This window comes from Chiloscyllium plagiosum, chromosome 32 (assembly GCF_004010195.1).
Source record: "Chiloscyllium plagiosum isolate BGI_BamShark_2017 chromosome 32, ASM401019v2, whole genome shotgun sequence".
Taxonomy (NCBI): Eukaryota; Metazoa; Chordata; class Chondrichthyes; order Orectolobiformes; family Hemiscylliidae; genus Chiloscyllium; species Chiloscyllium plagiosum.
In genome coordinates, this window is record NC_057741.1 from 2,364,901 (window position 1) to 2,383,678 (window position 18,778).

At 41.1% G+C, this 18,778-nt stretch overlaps 1 protein-coding gene across 7 annotated transcripts in view; it reads left to right on the top strand.

The window, feature by feature from the left end:
* rapgef2b (Rap guanine nucleotide exchange factor 2b) overlaps nucleotides 1-18,778 on the top strand; it is a 386,293-nt gene that overhangs the window by 238,286 nt on the left and 129,229 nt on the right. For all 7 annotated transcript variants that reach the window (XM_043674010.1, XM_043674011.1, XM_043674017.1 and 4 more), the window contains one exon: nucleotides 11,032-11,163. In XM_043674010.1, coding sequence (XP_043529945.1) covers nucleotides 11,032-11,163 — 132 coding nt within the window. The remainder of the gene's footprint in view (nucleotides 1-11,031; nucleotides 11,164-18,778) is intronic.

The window sequence follows — 18,778 nt, forward strand, 5'->3', positions numbered from 1 at the left end:
GAGTGCTAGGCTTTTTCTCGTTGGAACGGCGAAGGATGAGGGGTGACTTGATAGAGGTTTATAAGATGATCAGAGGAATAGATAGAGTAGACAGTCAGAAACTTTTTCCCCGGGTACAACAGAGTGTTACAAGGGGACATAAATTTAAGGTGAAGGGTGGAAGGTATAGGGGAGATGTTAGGGGTGGGTTGGGGGCATGGAATGCGCTGCCTGTGGGAGTGGTAGAGTCAGAATCTTTGGTGACCTTTAAGCGGCAATTGGATAGGTACATGGATGGGTGCTTAAGCTAGGACAAATGTTCGGCACAACATCGTGGGCCGAAGGGCTTGTTCTGTGCTGTATTGTTCTATGTTCTATAAGGGATGTGACTTGGTAACATGAGACCCCACAACTGAATTAAATATTATTCCCCTTTCTGGAAATCTCAATCTTGGTAAAGAAGTAATAATTAACTATAACAATCAACTATAACTATTACATATTTATAGTAACTGTAATAATGAAATTCAATAGTTTCAGCACAGAATCAAATTTGTGAACGTGTGATAAAGAGCTGAAAAATGTTGCTGGAAAAGCGCAGCAGGTCAGGCAGCATCCAAGGAGCAGGTGAATCAACGTTTCGGGCAGCACACCTTCCTCATTCCTGAAGAAGGGCTTATGCCTGAAACGTCGATTCTCCTGCTCCTTGGATGCTGCCTGACCTGCTGCGCTTTTCCAGCAACACATTTTTCAGCTCTGATCTCCAGCATCTGCAGTCCTCACTTTTTCCAACGTGTGATAAATCCAAGAGTAGAGTCAAAACAAAAAGAAAATACGACAATTGATAAACAGACCCATGACATGAAATAATAATTAATTAAGTTTGTATTCTATTCTAACAGATAAGACTATAAGGTACAAAAATAATACAAGGATAAAACTGAAGACTCTACATTTGAATATGTGTGGGGTTAGAAATAAAAGAGATATGCTGAACTAAGTATGATCTGGTAGCCGTTGCATAGAATTGGAGGCAGGGAGACCTCAATTATTACTTGAAACTTGAAAGATACTGGACATCTGGGAAGAACAGGAAGCTAGAAGAAATTGGAGGTCTGGCATTGTTGGGTAATTATGGTATCAGTAGAATAGGCGTGTAAGAAACAGGAATAGGAGGAAGTTGTTCAGCCCTCCTAGCCTACTTTGCCATTTATGTAGGATCCTGGCTGATCCACCATTCCTCATATACTTGCTCTTAACCCAAAATTCATGATTCCCCAACTGGGGTGTAATTTTAAAAATCTCATAGAAAAGATTGCAGTGTTTATGAACTGTTATTTCATATTGCCCTGCATTGCATTCCAACTTGAATACAAATTGATTTGCAGACACACTCAAGAACAGAACCCATTGGCAACCTGGAGACTGCCATTACATGATTTGGATAAAGATTTGCCACATTTGCAGATGACACAAAGAGTCATAGAGATGTACAGCACGGAAACAGACTCTTTGGTCCACCTTATCCATGCCGACCAGATATCCTAAAGTAATCTAGTCCCATTTGTCAGCACTTGGTGCATATCCCTCTAAACTGTTCCTATTCACATACCTATCCAGATGTCTTTTAAATGTTGTAATTGTAACAACCTTCATTTGGCAGCTCATTCCATACACACACCACCCTCTGCGTGAAAAAGTTGCCCCTTATTCTATCTCTTGAAATGGGAGGCGAAGTTGAGTAAAGTTAGGGGATAGTTAGTAGTGGACCATGTGAAGAGGAAGAAGGATGAAAATACAAAATTTGATAAATGTCCTAGTAATGGATGAGCATAGGTAAAGACATTAGTATGTTCATCAGTGAAATAGAAGAACTGAAGAAGGGGACCTGAGTAAGCATGGACCAAAAGTCATTTGAAAAGTCAAGCACAGTTAGGACTCATAAAGGTTCCCTCAGCAATGCCTTTTGGTGGAAGCAATGCACTTGCTGAGGACAGGGTGGAATTTGTTCAAGAAAAATGGGAAAAGCTCAGGATTGGGAATATGGAGGCTTTGAAAATCCATGGTAGAAGTGATTAGGGAAAGGAAATTAGAAACTGTTACAAAGTCATCGAGTTGTACAGCACGGAAACAGACTCATTAGTCCAACTAGTCCATGCTGCCCAGATATCCTAAATTACTCTAGTCCCATTTGCCAGCATTTTGCCCTTTTCCCTCTAACCTTACTTATTCATATACCCATCCAGATGTCTTTTATTTGAGTCAACCTCCACCACCGCCTCTGGCAGCTCATTTCATACATGTATCAATCTCTGTGTGAAAAAGTTGCTCCTTTGTTCCCTTTTAAATCTTTGCCCCCTCATCTTAAACCTATACCATCTACCTTTGGATGCCTCTACCCCCCCCGAGAAAAAGACCTTAAGCTATTCGCCCTATCCATGCCCATCATGATTTTATAAACCTTTTACAAGGTCATTCGTCAGCCTCTGACACTACAGGGAAGTAGCCCCAGCTTATTCAGCCTCCCCTTATAGCTCAAACCCTCCAACATCCTTGTAAATATTTTCTGCATCCTTTCAAGTTTCATAACACTTTTTTTTAATAGCAGGGTGACCAGAATTAAACACAGTATTCCAAAAGTGGTCGAACAAATATTCTATACAGCTGCAACCGGATTTTCCAACTCCAGTTCTCAATGCATTGACCAATGAAAGCTAGTGTTATCAAACGCCTTCTTCACCACCTTGTGTACTTGCAACTCCACTTTCAAGCAACCATAAACCTGCACACCTAGATCTCTTTGTTTGGCAACAGTCCTCAGGACCTTGCCGTTAACTGTGTATGTCCTGCCTTGATTTGCCCTACCAAAATGCAGCATCTCGCATATATTTAGAAGGGCAAAGGCTGATTAGGGATAAAGTTAAAAATCTCTCAGCACTACGTTATAGTCCAACAGGTTTATTTAGAAGTCAGACTATAGCCTGGTGATCTGTGATCTTTAATTTTGTCAACCTCAGTCCATCACCAACATCTCCGCATCATGATTATGGATAGTCAGCATGTATTTGTGCATGGGAAATCATGTCTCAGTAAATTGAGTTTTTTTGAAGAAGTGACAAAGAAGATTGTTGGAAGCAGAGCAGTGGATCTTGTTTATATGGATTTCAGCAAGGCATTCAACAAGGGTCTGCTTGGTAGACTGGTTAGCAGATGAGACTATATGGAATTCAAGGAGAGCTATCCATTTGGATATAAAATTAGCCTGAAGATAGGAGAGAGAGAGGATGGAGGTATATGGTGTTTTGGACTGGAAGCCTGTGACCAGCAGTGTGCTGCAAGGATCAGTTCTTGTACCACTGCTTTTTGTCATTCCTATAAATTATTTGGATGTGAACATAGGAGGAATGATTAATAAGTTTCCAGATGATACCAAAATTGGTGGTGTAGTGGACAGTGAAGGAGGTGATCTCGGAGTACATGGCGTCCTTGATCACATGGGCAGAGGAATGGCAGGTGGGACTTAATTTAGATAAAGGTGTGATGTTGCATTTTGGAAAGACAAATCAGGGCAGGAGTTTATACACTTAATGGTAGGATCCTGGCGTGTGTTTCTGCACAAAGAAACCTTGGGGTGCAGGTTATAGTTTCTCGAAAGTGGAGTCACAGGTAGACAGGGTTGTGGAGAAAGTGGTCGGTATGCTTGCCTTAATCAGTCAGTGTATTGAATACAGGAGTTGGGTTTCATGTTGCGGATGCATTGGTTAAGGCTACTTTTGGAATACTGCATTCAATTTTGACCTCCCTGCTATAGGAACGATGTTGTGAAACTTAAAAGGGTTCAGAAGAGTTTTACAAAGATGTTACTGCGGTTGGAGGATTTGAGCTATAGGGAGAGGCTGAATAGGCTGGGGCTATTTTCCCTGGAATGTTGGAGGCTGAGGGGTGACTCCTGAGATGTTTATAAAATCATGAGGGGCATGGATAGGGTGAATAGTCAGAATCTTTTTGCCAGGGTTGGGGAGTCCAAAACATGTGGGCATAGGTTGAACGTGAGAGAAATCTATGGGGCACCATTTTCATGCAGGGGGTGGTATGGAATGAGCTGCCAGAGGAAGTGGTGGAGGCTGGTACAATTACAACATTTAAAAGGCACCTGGATGGATATGTGAATAAGAAGGAAGGGTTGAGAAGAATATTGGCCAAGTGCTGGCAAATGGGACTAGATTAATTTGGGGTATCTGGTTGACATAGACAGGTTGGACCAAAGAGTCTGTTTCTATGCTGTACAACTGAATGACTCTAGACCTAAATTGAGTAAGAGAACTCATAAGCTGATATCCTGGAGAGTGCACACCCTGGAAGACCCGCCTGCATCTGGTTTGGAACAATTAAATTGCTTAGCAACATCCAAGTCAGAACCAATCAAAATAAACATCTGGTTAAATGATCTCAGCTAGACTGAGCGCCTGTAGCAGGGAACCTTTTTCAGAATAATGTTACAACTTCAGGTCCGGTCTTATATGAGAAGCAGCAGGTTCATTTACCACTGATTGTAGCAAAAGGCTCGGGCCCGTAAAATTGGTTGAGTAAAAGTGATTGCCCCGAGCAAAGGTCACTGCCAGATACTGGCTGAACTCTGTCAGGGTCCTCCGGGGTGACCAAAATGATATTGTTGGTGAGAAGGTATATCTGGTGACCAGCATTGGATGCAGACATAGCTGCGTTGGTGGGGTAGTGCCCACAGTGCCAATATGGACAAAAATTACCACCAGCAGCTCCCCACATCCGTGGGAATAGATATGCAAACCCTAAGTTTGGTTCATTGGCTTAGTCATTGAGGACACCAACTCAAAATGGCTGGGAATGTATAGAGTTCATTTGCCAAAAGGGGGGACCATAAGACCAAATGACATAGGAGCAGAAATTAAGCCAGTCAGCCCACCGAATGTACTCAGTCATTCAATCATGGCTGATACGTTTCTTCACTCCTTTCTCCCCATAACCCTTGATCCACTTAATACACAATACACAATAATCTTAGTACACAATAATCTTAGTCTTAAATATATTCAATGACCTGGCCTCCACAGCCTTCTTTGGCAATGAATTCCATAGATTACCACTGTCTGGCTGAAGAAGTTTCGCCTTATCTCCGATCTAAAAGATCTTCCCTTTACTCTCAGACTATTCCATTGGCTCCCAGTCTCTCCTACCAGTGGAGACATCTTTCCAACATCTATTCTGTTCAGGTCATTCAGTATTCTGTATGTTTCAATTAGAGCCCCCTTTTTCCTTTAAATCTCCATTGAGTATAAACCCAGAGTCCTCAAACGTCCCTTGAATGTTAAGCTTTCCATTCTTGGGCCCATTCTTGTGAACCTCCTTTGAACATGCTCCATGTCCAATACATTCTTCCTGAGAAATGGGGATTGAAACTGCACACAATACTCTAAATGTGGTCTGACCAGAGCGTTATAGAGCCTCAGAAGTACATCCCTGTTTTTATATTCAAGTCCTCTCAAAATAAATACCACCATTGCATTTGCCTACCTAATTACTCACTCAATTTGCAAGTTTACATTGACAGAATCCTGGACTCGAACTCCTCAGTCTCTTTGCACTTCAGATTTCTGATTTTTCTCCCCATTTAGAAAATAGTCCATGCTTCTATTCCTACCAAAGTGCATGACCTCACACTTTGCCACATTGTACTCCATCTGCCACTTGTTTGCCCACTCTCCTAACCTGTCCAAATCCTTCTACAGCCTCCCAACCTCCTCAATGCCACCTGTTCCATCACCTACTTTTGTGTCGTCTTCAAACATAGCCAGAATGCTCTCAGTTCTTTCATCCAGATCGTTAATGTATAAAATGAAAAGCTGTGGTTCCAACACTGACCCTTAGGAACACCACTTGTGGCTGCCATCATGAGAAGGACCCTTTTATCCCCACTTTGTGCTTTCTGCCAGAAGTCAAGCTTCTCTCTATGTTAGCACCTTGCCTCTGACACTATGGGCCCTTATCTTACTCAGTAGTCTCCTGTGTGGCACCTTGTCAAAGGCCTTCTTGAAGTCCAGGTTGATAACATTCGTTGGCTTTCCTTGGTCTAACCTGCTTGTTACTTCCTCAAAGAATTCTAGTAGATTGGTCAGGCATGACTTCCCCTTGATGAACCCATGCTGACTTTGCCCTATTTTACCATATACTTCCTAGTATCCAGAAATCCCATCCTTCACAACGGATTCCAGGATCTTACCCACAACCGAGGGTTAGGCTAATGGGTCTGTAATTTTCCATCTTTTGCCTTACTCCCTTTTTAAACAGGGATGTCATGTTAGCAATTTTACAGTTCTCTGGACTCACTCTGATTCTAGCAATTCTTGAAAGATCCTCACTAACGCCTCTACCATATCTCTACCATAGAACTCGGGGGGTGTAGTCCATCTGGTCCAGGTGTTTCATCCACCTTCAGGCCATTCAGTTTTTCTAGCACCTCCTATTTGGAGATGGCGACCATACGAGGTTTATCCCCTCATTGTCTTGAATTTTTGAGATATTACTCGTGTCTTCCACAGTAAAGACTGGCACAAAGTAATTATTAAGTTCCTCAGCCATTTTGTTGTTCCCCACTACAATCTCTCCAGTGTCCTTTTCCAGTAGCCTAATGTCCAGTTTGCCTCTCTTTTGCTCTTTATATATCTGCAAATGGTCTTAAAGTTTTCCTTTATATTGCTGGCTAGCTTACACTCATATTTAATCTTTTCCATCCTGATTTCTTTTTTGTTGTCCTCTGTTCTTTATCAACTTCCCAATCCTCTGATTTCCCCTTGCCCTTCACCATATTATATGCTTTCTCTTTGCTTTTATGCTGTCCCTTATTTCCCTGGTCAGCCATGGCTGCCTCATCCTTCCTGTACCATGCTTCTTTTTCCTTGGGATGAAGCTCTGCTGTGTCTCCTGAATTACTTCCAGAAACTCCTGCCATTGCTGTTCCACTGTCTTTCCTGCTAGGCTCAGCTCCCCGTCAGTTCTACCCAGCGCCTCCCTTATGCTTCTGTAGTTGCCTTTATTCAGCTATATTACCGTTACCTCTGATTCTATCTTCTCCCTCTCAAATTGCAGAGTAAATTTAATCATATTATGATCACTGCCTCCTAAGGGTTCCTTCACCTGAAGCTCCCTTATCAAGCCTGACTCATTCCACACTAAATCCAATACTGCCTGCTCCCTAGTGGGCTCACTACCAGGTGCTTCAAAAAGCCATCTCGTAAACATTTCACAAATTCCCTTTCCTGCAATCCACTAACAACCTGACAGAATACCATCTTTTGCAGTACATGGTCTCCCAGAAGTTTTTGTCTCAGACAATGGCCATCATTTAGAGTCATGGAGATGGACAGCACAGAAACAGACCCTTTGCTCCAACTCGTCCATGCCAATCAGATATCCCAACCTAATCTAGTCCCATTTGCCAGCACCCTGCCCATATCCTTCCTATTCATGTACCTATCCAAATACTTTTTAAATGTTGCAATTATACTAGTCTCCACCACTTCCTCTAGCAGCTCATTCCATAGACACATCACCCTCTGCATGAAAAAATTGCCCCTTAAGCCTCTTTTATATCCTTCCTCTCTCACCCTCTAGTTCTGGACTCCCTCACCCCAGGGAAAAGACCTTGTCTATTTATCCTAACCATGCTCCTCATGATTTTATAAACCTCTATAAAGTTTATACCCCTCAGTCTTTACCCATCAGCCTCTGCCAAAACAGCATACTTGTTTGAAATGAGGATAGCCACAGATTCCTGCGCTACCTGCCTACCTCTCTTACCTTTCCTGGAGTTAACCCATCTATGAGACTGTGTATGTGCAGCTTTTCTCCCTTCATATAACTGCCATCCATCACACCCCCTGCTCTTGTAAATTCATCATTGCCTCTAACTGTCGCTCCAACCTATCCATTTGATCTGCTAAGATTTGCAAACAATGGCATTTATTGCAGTTATAATCCTCAGTAACACATAAAATTCGACTGTTTTAGAATGTCAAATGGCATTTGGCTTATAAGGACAGCTCCATGCTATCCATCATCTGGTGGAAAGAGCAGTCCAAACTTTGAAGACAAACTTAAAGAAGCCACCTACGGCTTCACTTTATACCAAATTGTCCTCGTTCCTATTTGATTGTGAGACCACCCCTCATGCAACTACAGGGATAGCTCCAGAAGAGTTGCTAATGGGGAGAAAACTCTGCACCGGGTTAAATCTGATCTTCCTGGACCTGGGTGGGAGGGTGAAACAGTATCAGGAATACCAATGCAGGACACAATGCTCCTCTATGTGAGAGAGAGAGTTTACTTCAGGGGGCGATGTTTGCTTCTCTAAATGAGTAAGAGGCATGGTTGATGCAAATTCAGGTCCCTTGATGTACAAAGTTAAAGTAGGTGAGGCTGTCTTGAACAAGCACATAGACAACATGAAAGCTGCAAATCCAGTAACGAGGCAGGAGCAAAACGTACTTGACCCCCTTAGAACAGCTGGATCAGCTGTTGGAACCTGCGGGTTCTGCCCCCATGTCTAGTGTTGAAGAAACCAGATTCTGAGATGGACACGGCTGATATTGCAGCCCTGACCCCTTTACCATCTGAAGAAAAAGATGAATTACTTGTGAGACACTCTGGGGGCAAGAGGCAGGCTACGGTCCAGTACACACCACCCGTATCTGAGGCTGAGCCAGAGGAATCAGGCCTGGTGCAAAAATCCCCCAGGAGAAGTGACTTAAAAAAAAAGAGAACAGATCTGCATCCCTAGACTCTGAGGGTGAGGGATGTAATGATTGTCACAATGTCAGCCGGGTGTACCTCAGAATATGAGTTTCCTGATTGGACCAAATCAGGAAACCCTGACCAACAGATATAAACAAGAGTATTAGAGGTTCTGTTTACCCTTAAAGGCTGCCTCTGAGGAAGCCAGACCAGTGTAAAGGACTATGCATGTGTAAGCAAAGGGTGTCTTGGTGACAGGATACTGGCCTTTCTGGTGTTATTTCACACTTGGAGTGTTATCTAATGTCTGAGACAACAACTGTAGGGGTTGTTTATAATTTGCCTGTAGACAGAGTTGACTTGCTCCTGTGGAATGCAGGTCGTTTTGCTATGATGCACATTTCGTCACAGTGAATTGGCTATAATGTAATTGATGAATTGTGGACATTGTTTGGATAATGCGAATGTTTTACACAACGGTTGTAACAATTTTCTACTCGTGATCTTCTACAGCATGAGTTTCAAAGCTGGTTTCCATAGCACCATTTTCTATAGCACGAGGTTGCAGAGGAAGGTAACTGTTAGGTTATAGCAGAATGACCTGTGATTTGTGTAGAGTGAAGGGAAATAGACAGTTGTGTACACCAAATAAGGATCATTGGTTTTGTTGATATCCTGACTAAATAACTTGGATATTGGAATAGCGAGTACAATTTTAAAATTCATTGATGCCAAATTTGCAACTCAACAGATAGTATGAATGATACCAATTGGTTGCAACTGGACATAGACCAGTAGAATAAACAGACAAGTGGCAAATAGAATTTAATGCACAGAAATATATGGTGATGCATGTAGGCAGATATTATAGGACAGGGTAATACTGTATAGACTTAATAGCATCGTCCAAAAGAACATGTGGTGCCAGTGGGAGATTGGGACTTGTGCACATGCATCCTTGCAGGTGATAGGATTTATTGCAAGGGTAATTAGAAAAGCATTTGGGAACTTGGGCTTCAGAACACAAAAACAAGGAAGCTATGTTAAACCTTTATAAAGTTCACAACTAGAGATTGATTTTATGAAACCTGTGAACAAATTTTCACTTTTTTAAATGCACTGCATTTAAAAAAGTGAAAATTTGTTCACAGGTTGCCGAGCATAATTGTGAAAATGGCCCCTCAATGAGGGATTTCAATTTGGTGAAGCTGGTTTTGGTCATCTTGGAAGCACAGATGATGAGTGAGATTAGATAGATTTATACAAAATTTAAACAGGTTTGGATCTGATCGACAAATGTAAACTATTTCATTAGTTGATGGTATAAAATTAGTAGGGACGGTTCTAAGATTTTGTGCGAGATGCAGAAGGATGTTTGGAAAAACCTATTTATGCATAAAGTGGTAATGTTCTGGAACCTGTGCCCACAGAATGGTGGGCTGAACCCAATTAATGATTTCAAAGGATGTTGGCTGGACATTCAGGGAAGGCGATGCCGTAGTGGTATTATCACGATTGCTATTCCATTCTGGGAATCCCAGGTTCTAATCTTGCTGTGTAGATGGTGTAATTGGAATTCAATAAAAATCTGGAATTATGAATCTAATGATGGACTATGAATCCATTGTTGATTGCCAGAAAAACATATCTAGTTCACTAATGCCATTTAGGGAAGGAAACTGCCTTACATGCGACTCCAGACCCACAGCAATGTGGTTGACTTTTAACTGCCCTCTTAACTGGGCATTTAATGATCGGCAGTAAGTACTGGCCTAGTCAGCAATGCCCTCATCTCCTGAATGAATAAAAAAAGCATTGAAGTGATTAAGTTTGCAGGATCATGAAGAATAAACGGAACGTGTGTAGACTTAATGGGCTGATGGTATTGTCAGTGCCGTAGTAGCTCTGACAGTTTTTCCAGATGACCTTGAACATTGCTGAATCTTCATGGACACTGTTTGGATAGGTGTGCAAATTTTATTGTGATATAACTGATAGTGGATTGAACTTTTTTGGTTTTAATTGTTGCACTCCGGGTCTCATTTAGAGAATTTAGTTTTGTTCATTTAAGGTAAGAGAAGAAAAAGTCATGCTGTCTTATTGCTAAATTTCAATATTGGAGTAAGATTTCAATATTGAAGCTTGCATCACATTTGAATGTTTAGTTAAACTTCTTAACATTTCTAAATGTGTACAAAAATTAGAATTGTGTTGTGTGCAATTAGCATAATATTTTATAACAATGCAGTATCTGTCTCACACTTCTTTATCCTTCTTCATGTATAGCTTCCCGCAGATTTCACCAAGTTACATCTCACCGATAACCTCCATCCACAGGTGACACACGTCTCCTCCAGCCACTCAGGATGTAGCATCACCAGTGACTCTGGCAGCAGCAGCTTATCTGACCTTTACCAGGTAAGTGCTTTTTTAAAAATTAGAATGCATAGTGCATTTAATTTAGGAAGCATCATTTCCCTAAATCTTATCATGTTTTAGCCTTTGAAATGGCAGCAATGTGACCATGTGTCTGTGTAGAGATGATTTAATTTGATTTATTATTGTCACATGTACAATTGGTTCTGCGTGTTTCTTCAGCACGAATTGGCTATAATGCAATTGAAGAATTTGGACCATTATTTGTAAAACACAAACTTTCTTACCTGTATTGGCTATAACGTGATTGTGGTCCCATTAGTTTAAATGGTGCTGCTATTATATGATTTTCTTATAAAGTGGGACCACAGGAGAATGGAACTATCGCGTAAATCTGAATAGACCAAACTGAGATACAGTGGACATTATTGCTTTGCTAATTCTACAGGCAGATTGTACCCAACAAAGTACATCAGGTAGCAAAGTAGAATGCAGAATATAGTGTTGCAGCTGCAGAGAGAGAGGTCATCATTACCAATTGAGAAATCCATTATGATAACAGCGGTGAAGAAGCTGTTCTTGAATCTGATGATTGGTGTATTCAACCTTTTGGTTGCTTTCCTGAGGCAATGGGAAGCAGAGGTGGAGTCAACAGATTGAAGGCTGGTTTGCATCATGGATTGGGCTGTGTTTGCAACTCCCTGTAGTTTCTTGCGGTCTCAGGAAAAGCAGTTGCCATAACCGTGCTGTGATGCACCCAAACAGGATGCTTTCTGTGGTCCTTCTATAAAAACTGTTAAGATTGTGGACATTCATTTTGTTTAGTGCCGAAAAGAATGATTAAACTGACTGGGAACCACATCACATTTTCAGCTCTGATCTCCAGCATCTGCAGTCCTCACTTTCTCCTCGAAGATTTTAACCTAATGCGAATCCTCTTGCAAGGATGCCTTCCTTGAAGAAGCTCTCTTCACATTTTCAGCTGGGCACCACATCATTACACCTAGCCCATTTGTAACTCCTTCGTGGATGTGAATATTGTTAGATGTACCTGTGTTTATTGTCCGCTCCTATTATTCCCTTGCAATGCCACCACCTTGAAACACTGCTTTCTGAGAGGTATGGGTGCAGCCATAGTGCTAGGAATGGAGTTCCAGGATTTTGTTGCTGCACTAGTGAAGGAATAGTGATATGTTTCCAGATCAAAATGGTGTGTGGTTTGAATTTACAGGTGGTGATGTTCCCACCTACCTCGGTGGTAGGTGTCACAAGTCTGGAAGGTGCATTAGCCAGTTGTTGGGCTATGAATATAGATTAAATGCATTGCAGCCACAGTAAACTTGTGCTGGTGAAAGTGAATGACTAATATATTGACTCGGTTACCTGTCTTGGGGATGATGTTGACCTTCCCATATGTTTTGGATCCACCCTCTTCCCAAATGAATTGAGTATGCCATCACACTCTTAATTTGTGTCTTTGAAATGATGGAGATGCTTTATGGAGTCTGGAATTACTCCATAATTACTGCAGAATCCCCATTTTCTGACCTTCATCTGGCTGCTCCAGTCATGTTTGCTGTCACTGATTACCTCCAAAGATGTTGATGATGCAAGTTCTAGTGATGGTAATGTCACTGATTGTCAAGAGGTGTCTAGAGTTTTCTCTTACTGGAGATGGTCATTGTCTTTTGCTTACAAAGTTGCAAATGTTACTGAATCTTTTTTGGCACAAACCAGAATGTTATCGAGGCTGTGCTGCGTGCAAGGCTAAACTACTTCTTTATCAGAGGTCTTACAAGTGGGATTAAACTCTGTGCAATAATCAATAAACATCCTCACTTCTGACAACAATAGAAGGAATGTCATTGAAGAAGCAGCTGCACATGGGCTCCGGATGCTATCCTGAAAAGGACCCTCCGCAGCAGTTTGAGGACTAAGATAATTGACTACTAATAGCCACCAACATCTTTTGTGATGGACATGACTATCCAGTGGAGGTTTCCCCACTTATTCCGATTGAATTCCATTTCATTGGAACCAAAAGAGAAAATGCTGGAAAATCTCAGCAGTCTGGCAGCATCCGTAAGTAGAGAAAAGAGCTGACGTTTCGAGTCTAAATGACAAACTGACCCCTTGTCAGTTAGACTCGAAACGTCAGCTCTTTACTCTCCTTACAGATGCTGCCAGACAGCTGAGATTTTCCAGCATCTTCTCTTTTGGTTTCAGATTCCAGCATCTGCAGTAATTTGCTTTTATCTGTTTCACTGGGGTTCATTATGCCATATATGTTCAAATGCTAACTTGATCTCACCTTGCCTATTGAATTCAGCTCTTTTATCCATGTTTGAGACAAGACTTGCATGAGCTTCCCAAACTAAACTGCAGAGAACAGGTTACTAGTGAGTCGACATTGCACAATACTACTGCCAGTGAAACCTTCGACTATTTTGTCAATTATTGGGTGTCGACTAATGGAGTGTTAATTAGCCAGATTGTATTTTCTTTGCTTTTTTTTATTACTTTTATTTAAGACTAGATGTACTTGGACTAATTACCACATTGTCAGATGGATGCCAATCTTCTAATTGTACGGAAACAGCTTGGCTAGGAGTGCATGTGGTTCCGCCGCACTTTAGCTAGGATGTTGTTTGGACCCATGGTTCCAGTGTGTTCATCTGCTTGCATGGAATCAATTAAATTGAATGCAGACTGAAATGTCATTCAATGATGAGTCCTGCAGAGGAGGCAGAGTTGCATCATTGGTAATTGCAAACATTTCAGTACTGCTTTATGCACTGATATTTTTACATTTTAATAAGTGCTGCTGCAATAGAATAGACATTATCATATGTTCTGGAAATTAAATTTAAAAGCACAATGTTTTAACAGCTCAATATAATCCTATAATAAATAATTGAAGTTTGTGTATATTTGAACACCATTAATTATTCTATTGGCATCGTCCTACTCTCTAGCATTTGTGCTAAAATGCATTATCCTTTGCATGACCATTAAGAGAGAATTATGTATGTCAAAACTTTTTATCTCGCCTGTATTATGTTGAAGCTTTTCTTAAAAGCAAAATGCAGTGGATGTTGAAAATCTAAAATAAAAACAAAAATACTGGAAAAAAACTTAATAGGTCTGGTACTATCTGGAGGGCAAAACCAAGTGAGCGTTTCAAATCCATTGAGTCTTCTTCAGATCTTTCAACTGAAGAATTAATTTAGGCTTGAAATATTCTGCTTACTGTCCACTGCATTTCTTCAGCATTTTCTATTTTTATTGATATATTCTTATTGTCTCTTTTATTATTTTAACCATATCTTTCCATAGAGATGGTGCCGGAATATAGACTTCCAATTACAGAGGAACCTTGATTATCCAAACAAGATGGGCAGGCACTTTCAATCGGATAATTGGATCGATTAACCAAATAATCAATGGCTCTCTTGTGGGAGTCGGAGTTTTATTAAGTTTACGTTTTCCTTGCACTGCCTGCCTTGCTTTTCTCTCTGTCTCCAGGGTTTTTCCCTGAGCAGACACACACTTCTGTATAAGGGACCTATAGTATTGCTGAAGTTCCCCCCCCCCAAAAAAAACAGTTCAATGGGATTGCCACAGGGAGCACTTGCTAAGTCCGCTCCCCGTTCAGGAGACCTATGCAGCAGCACACCTTGCTTAAGCTCTGACCAACCTTCTTCTCTCTTCTTCCCCCCCCCCAAAACTCCATCTCCGCCTTCAACTCCCCCCACCCCACACACACCTTTTTACTGCAATGCAACGTTTTGACAGGTTCCACCTTTGTCTTGCACAGGGCAATGTCGGAGAGGTTATCTGGGGAAGGGGGGTTTAGGGGTTCCCTGTAGAACTCCAGGGAAAGTGTGAAGAGAGAGAGGGGCCGAGTGGTCAGTCATGTGGAGACGGCACCTGGGCTCCCATTGATGTCCAGCACTGGTATTGGCAGCATCTCACTAAGACGAGTTTGTTTTTAATCATTGTAAACAAAAGACGCAAACACCTCTTTAATATAATGTTTCTATTGGAACCTTGGGATCTCCTTCCGATAATCTGAAATTTGGATAATTGATATTTGGATAATCGAGGTTCCTCTGTATATCTTTATTCCGTTGTTTTCTGGTATCAGATAGTAAGTGCACTCAGGTCAGATATACTGTGAGTTAAGTACAGTACAGCGTCTTTGCTGTAATGTGGCAGCAGTGTGGCTTTGTGCCAATTTTAGAAGAGGAAGATCACCATGAAACAGTAGTGTTTTTCTCAGCTAACAGAGATTTTCCAGGATATACTCCACTCTCACATGACAGCTCTGTTGTTTATATACGACTGCATGGATTTCACTATGAACTGCTATTACATAAGTTTGTTTTAGTTTACCCCATGTTTAATGAGGTGGTATCTTGCTGATTCCCCACTCCAGGGAATCCTTTATTATGTATGTAAAAATTATAAATATCTCAACCGATGCAGGTTTATATCATAAACATGACAGAGATTATGTGGTGGTGGTCAGTGGAATAGAAATCAGATGCCATGGCTATTCACTGGAGGCAAAAGTTTAAATCCTACCATGATAGGTGGTGAAACTTAAGTTCAATTAATAAATCTGAAATTGAAAGTAAATCTGAGCAGTGGTGACCATGGAACTGTAATTGATAGTTGTAAAAAGCTGATCTGGTTTGCTAATTTCCTTTAGGGAGGGAAATCTGCTGGTTTGGCTTACCTATGATTTCAGACCAACAGCAATGTTGCCTCTTAATTGCTTTCAGGTGTGACTAAGCAAGCCACTCTGTTCAAGGGCAATAAGGATAGGCTGTTGTCCTAGGCAGTGATGCTGACATCCTGTGAATAATGAAAAAATGCTCAGACCATTGAAAGTAGTGATTTCCTTATAAAACCTATGTGTGTATATTTGAGATCTGTGTATCATTTTGTTCCTTATTAAATGAATTTATATTCTATTTCAAATGTATTCCCCTTTCTCAGTTGTTTCTGTCCATTTCTTAATTTTGATAATCACTTTTATCATTTACCATACCATTCCTAGTTTACATTCAGTATTTGTTGTCTGAGATAAAAATTTCAAGCATTCAAGATGCTGATGGTTAGACATCATTTATTGTCCATCTCTAGTTATCTACTCCACATCATAAAGTTAGAAGTGGGGATATCTGTGATTATACAATGTTCACTTTCATTCATAATCATTCAAATAATGAAATGGTCCATTCCTGAATCATCTGATGCGTGACTAACGTTCACAGCTGGGTGTACGTTGCCATTTATTAATTGTGACTGGATCAAAATCCAGGACCTCCTTCCCAAACAGTACAGTGGATGTACATTCAAAAGTGTGAAGTCTTCAGCTTTGCTGGCAAGCTTCATCATGAGGCATTTTATCAAGCACTTGAAACTCCACATATAGTACTTCAACTACATTCCCTCATCAAACTTCTATTTTCTGGTTATTCAAGGAACATTGGCTTCATTGGCTGGCCAAGCATTTCATGTCCATCCCTGTTCCCCTTGAGAAGCCAGTGGCGAGCCGCCTTGAACCATTGAATTCCATTTCTCGCAGGTACACCTGCGTGCTGTGAGGCAGAGATTTCAGGCTTTTGACCTGGCAACAGTGAAGGAATGGTAATATATTTCCAAGTCAGGATGGTGACAGTTTGGAAAGAAATTTTTATGTGTTGATGTTCTCTTGTATCTGTTGCCCTCGTTCTTCGAAGTGGTGGTGGTCCTAAGTTTGTAAGGTGCTGTCTAGGGAGCCTTGAATTTCTGCAATATGTCTTACAGATGGTACGCAGTGCTATCACTTTGTGTTGGTAATGAAGGGAGTGAATGTTTGTAGATGCCTTTGAATGTCAAGATGAGATGGTCACATTCTCTTTTGTTTTGAGAATTGTGTGGCATGCATGTTACTTGCCAATTGCCAGCCCAAGCCTGGATATTGTGCAGGTCTTGCTGCATTTGGACATGGGCTACCTCAATATCTGAGGAGTACTAAATGCTGCTGAACGTTGTGCAGTCATCAGTGAACATTAGCACTTCTGATTTTATGATGAAGGAAAGTCATTAATGAAGCAACTGAAGATGCCTGTGTTCAAACACATAATGAAGTTAATCAGACAATTTACTTTTAACAAATCCATTTTGTCATTCCTTTGTTAATTCACATGATTGTTAATTATGTCAGGATTATCTTTCTTGAATTATTTCCCATCACCAAAGTTAAATGGACTGGCCTGTAGATCCTGTTATTGTCCTTGCATGCTTTTCTTGAATAAGTGTGGTATTCAAGATTTGTAATTCTGCAGCTCCATCAAAATACCCCTTTATCGCATGGATTTGAAGACTATACACCAATACTTCCTCAGTTTTCATTGTAACATCCTTCAAACTCCTTGGGCAATTCCCAATTAGTCTTGATGATTTAGCAATTTGGTTTGTATGTAGAATAAACTACTAGAGGAAGTGTAGATACAGGTATAGTTACATTTACAACTTCTCTTTCCAATCCTCCCACTTCCTCCAAACGAAAGGAGCAATTAGTCTTGATGATTTAGCAATTTGGTTTGTATGTAGAATAAACTACTAGAGGAAGTGTAGATACAGGTATAGTTACATTTAAAAGACATTTTATAGGTACATGAATAGGAAAGGTTAAGAGGGATATGGGTCAAATGCAGGCAAATGGGACTAGTTTAGTATTGGATATGTGGTTGGCATAGACGAGTTGGATCAAAGGGTCTGTTTCCATATTGTATGACTCTGACTCTTATGCTACACGTAGCACTCTATATGATGTTGAGAAATAGAAATACTGCAAAGACAATGCATGGGCATTGACAGTATTCCAGCAGTAGTGCAAAAGACTTGTACCCAGAAGTAGTCATGTCCTCATCAAGTTGTTTCAGTACAGAAACAACACTTATAATACATAGGCATAGCATTGGCCAGAAACCGAACCAGACCAATAAAAATTCCATGACTACAAGAGAAAGCCAGAGTCTAGAAATTACATGTAAGCTTGCCTTGTCTTTCCCAAAGTCTGATTGCCATCAATAAGACCCACGCGAAAGTGAGTACTACAGATGCTGGAAATTAGAGTCAAGATTGTGGCGCTAGAAAAGCACAGCAGGTCAGGCAGCATCCAAGGAGCAGGAAAATCAACGTTTTGAGCAAACCCTTCCTTAGGAATGAGGCTGGGAGCCTCTGGGATGGTGAGATAAATGGCTGGGGGGAAGGTAGCTGAGAGTGCAATAGAGTCATAGAGATGTGTACAGCATGAAACAGACCCTTCGGTCCAACCTGTCCATGCCGACCAGACATCCCAACCCAATCTAGTCCCACCTGCCAGCACCCGGCCCATATCCCTCCAAACCCTTCCTATTCATATACCCATCCAAATGCCTCTTGAATATTGCAATTGTACCAGCCTCCACCACATCCTCTGGCAGCTCATTCCATGCACCTACCACCCTCTGCGTGAAAACGTTGCCCCTTAGGTCTCTTTTATATCTTTCCCCTCTCAGCCTAAACCTATGCCCTCTAGTTCTGGACTCCCCGACCCCAGGAAAAAGTCTTTGTCTATTTATCCTATCCATGCCCCTCATGATTTTATAAATCTCTATAA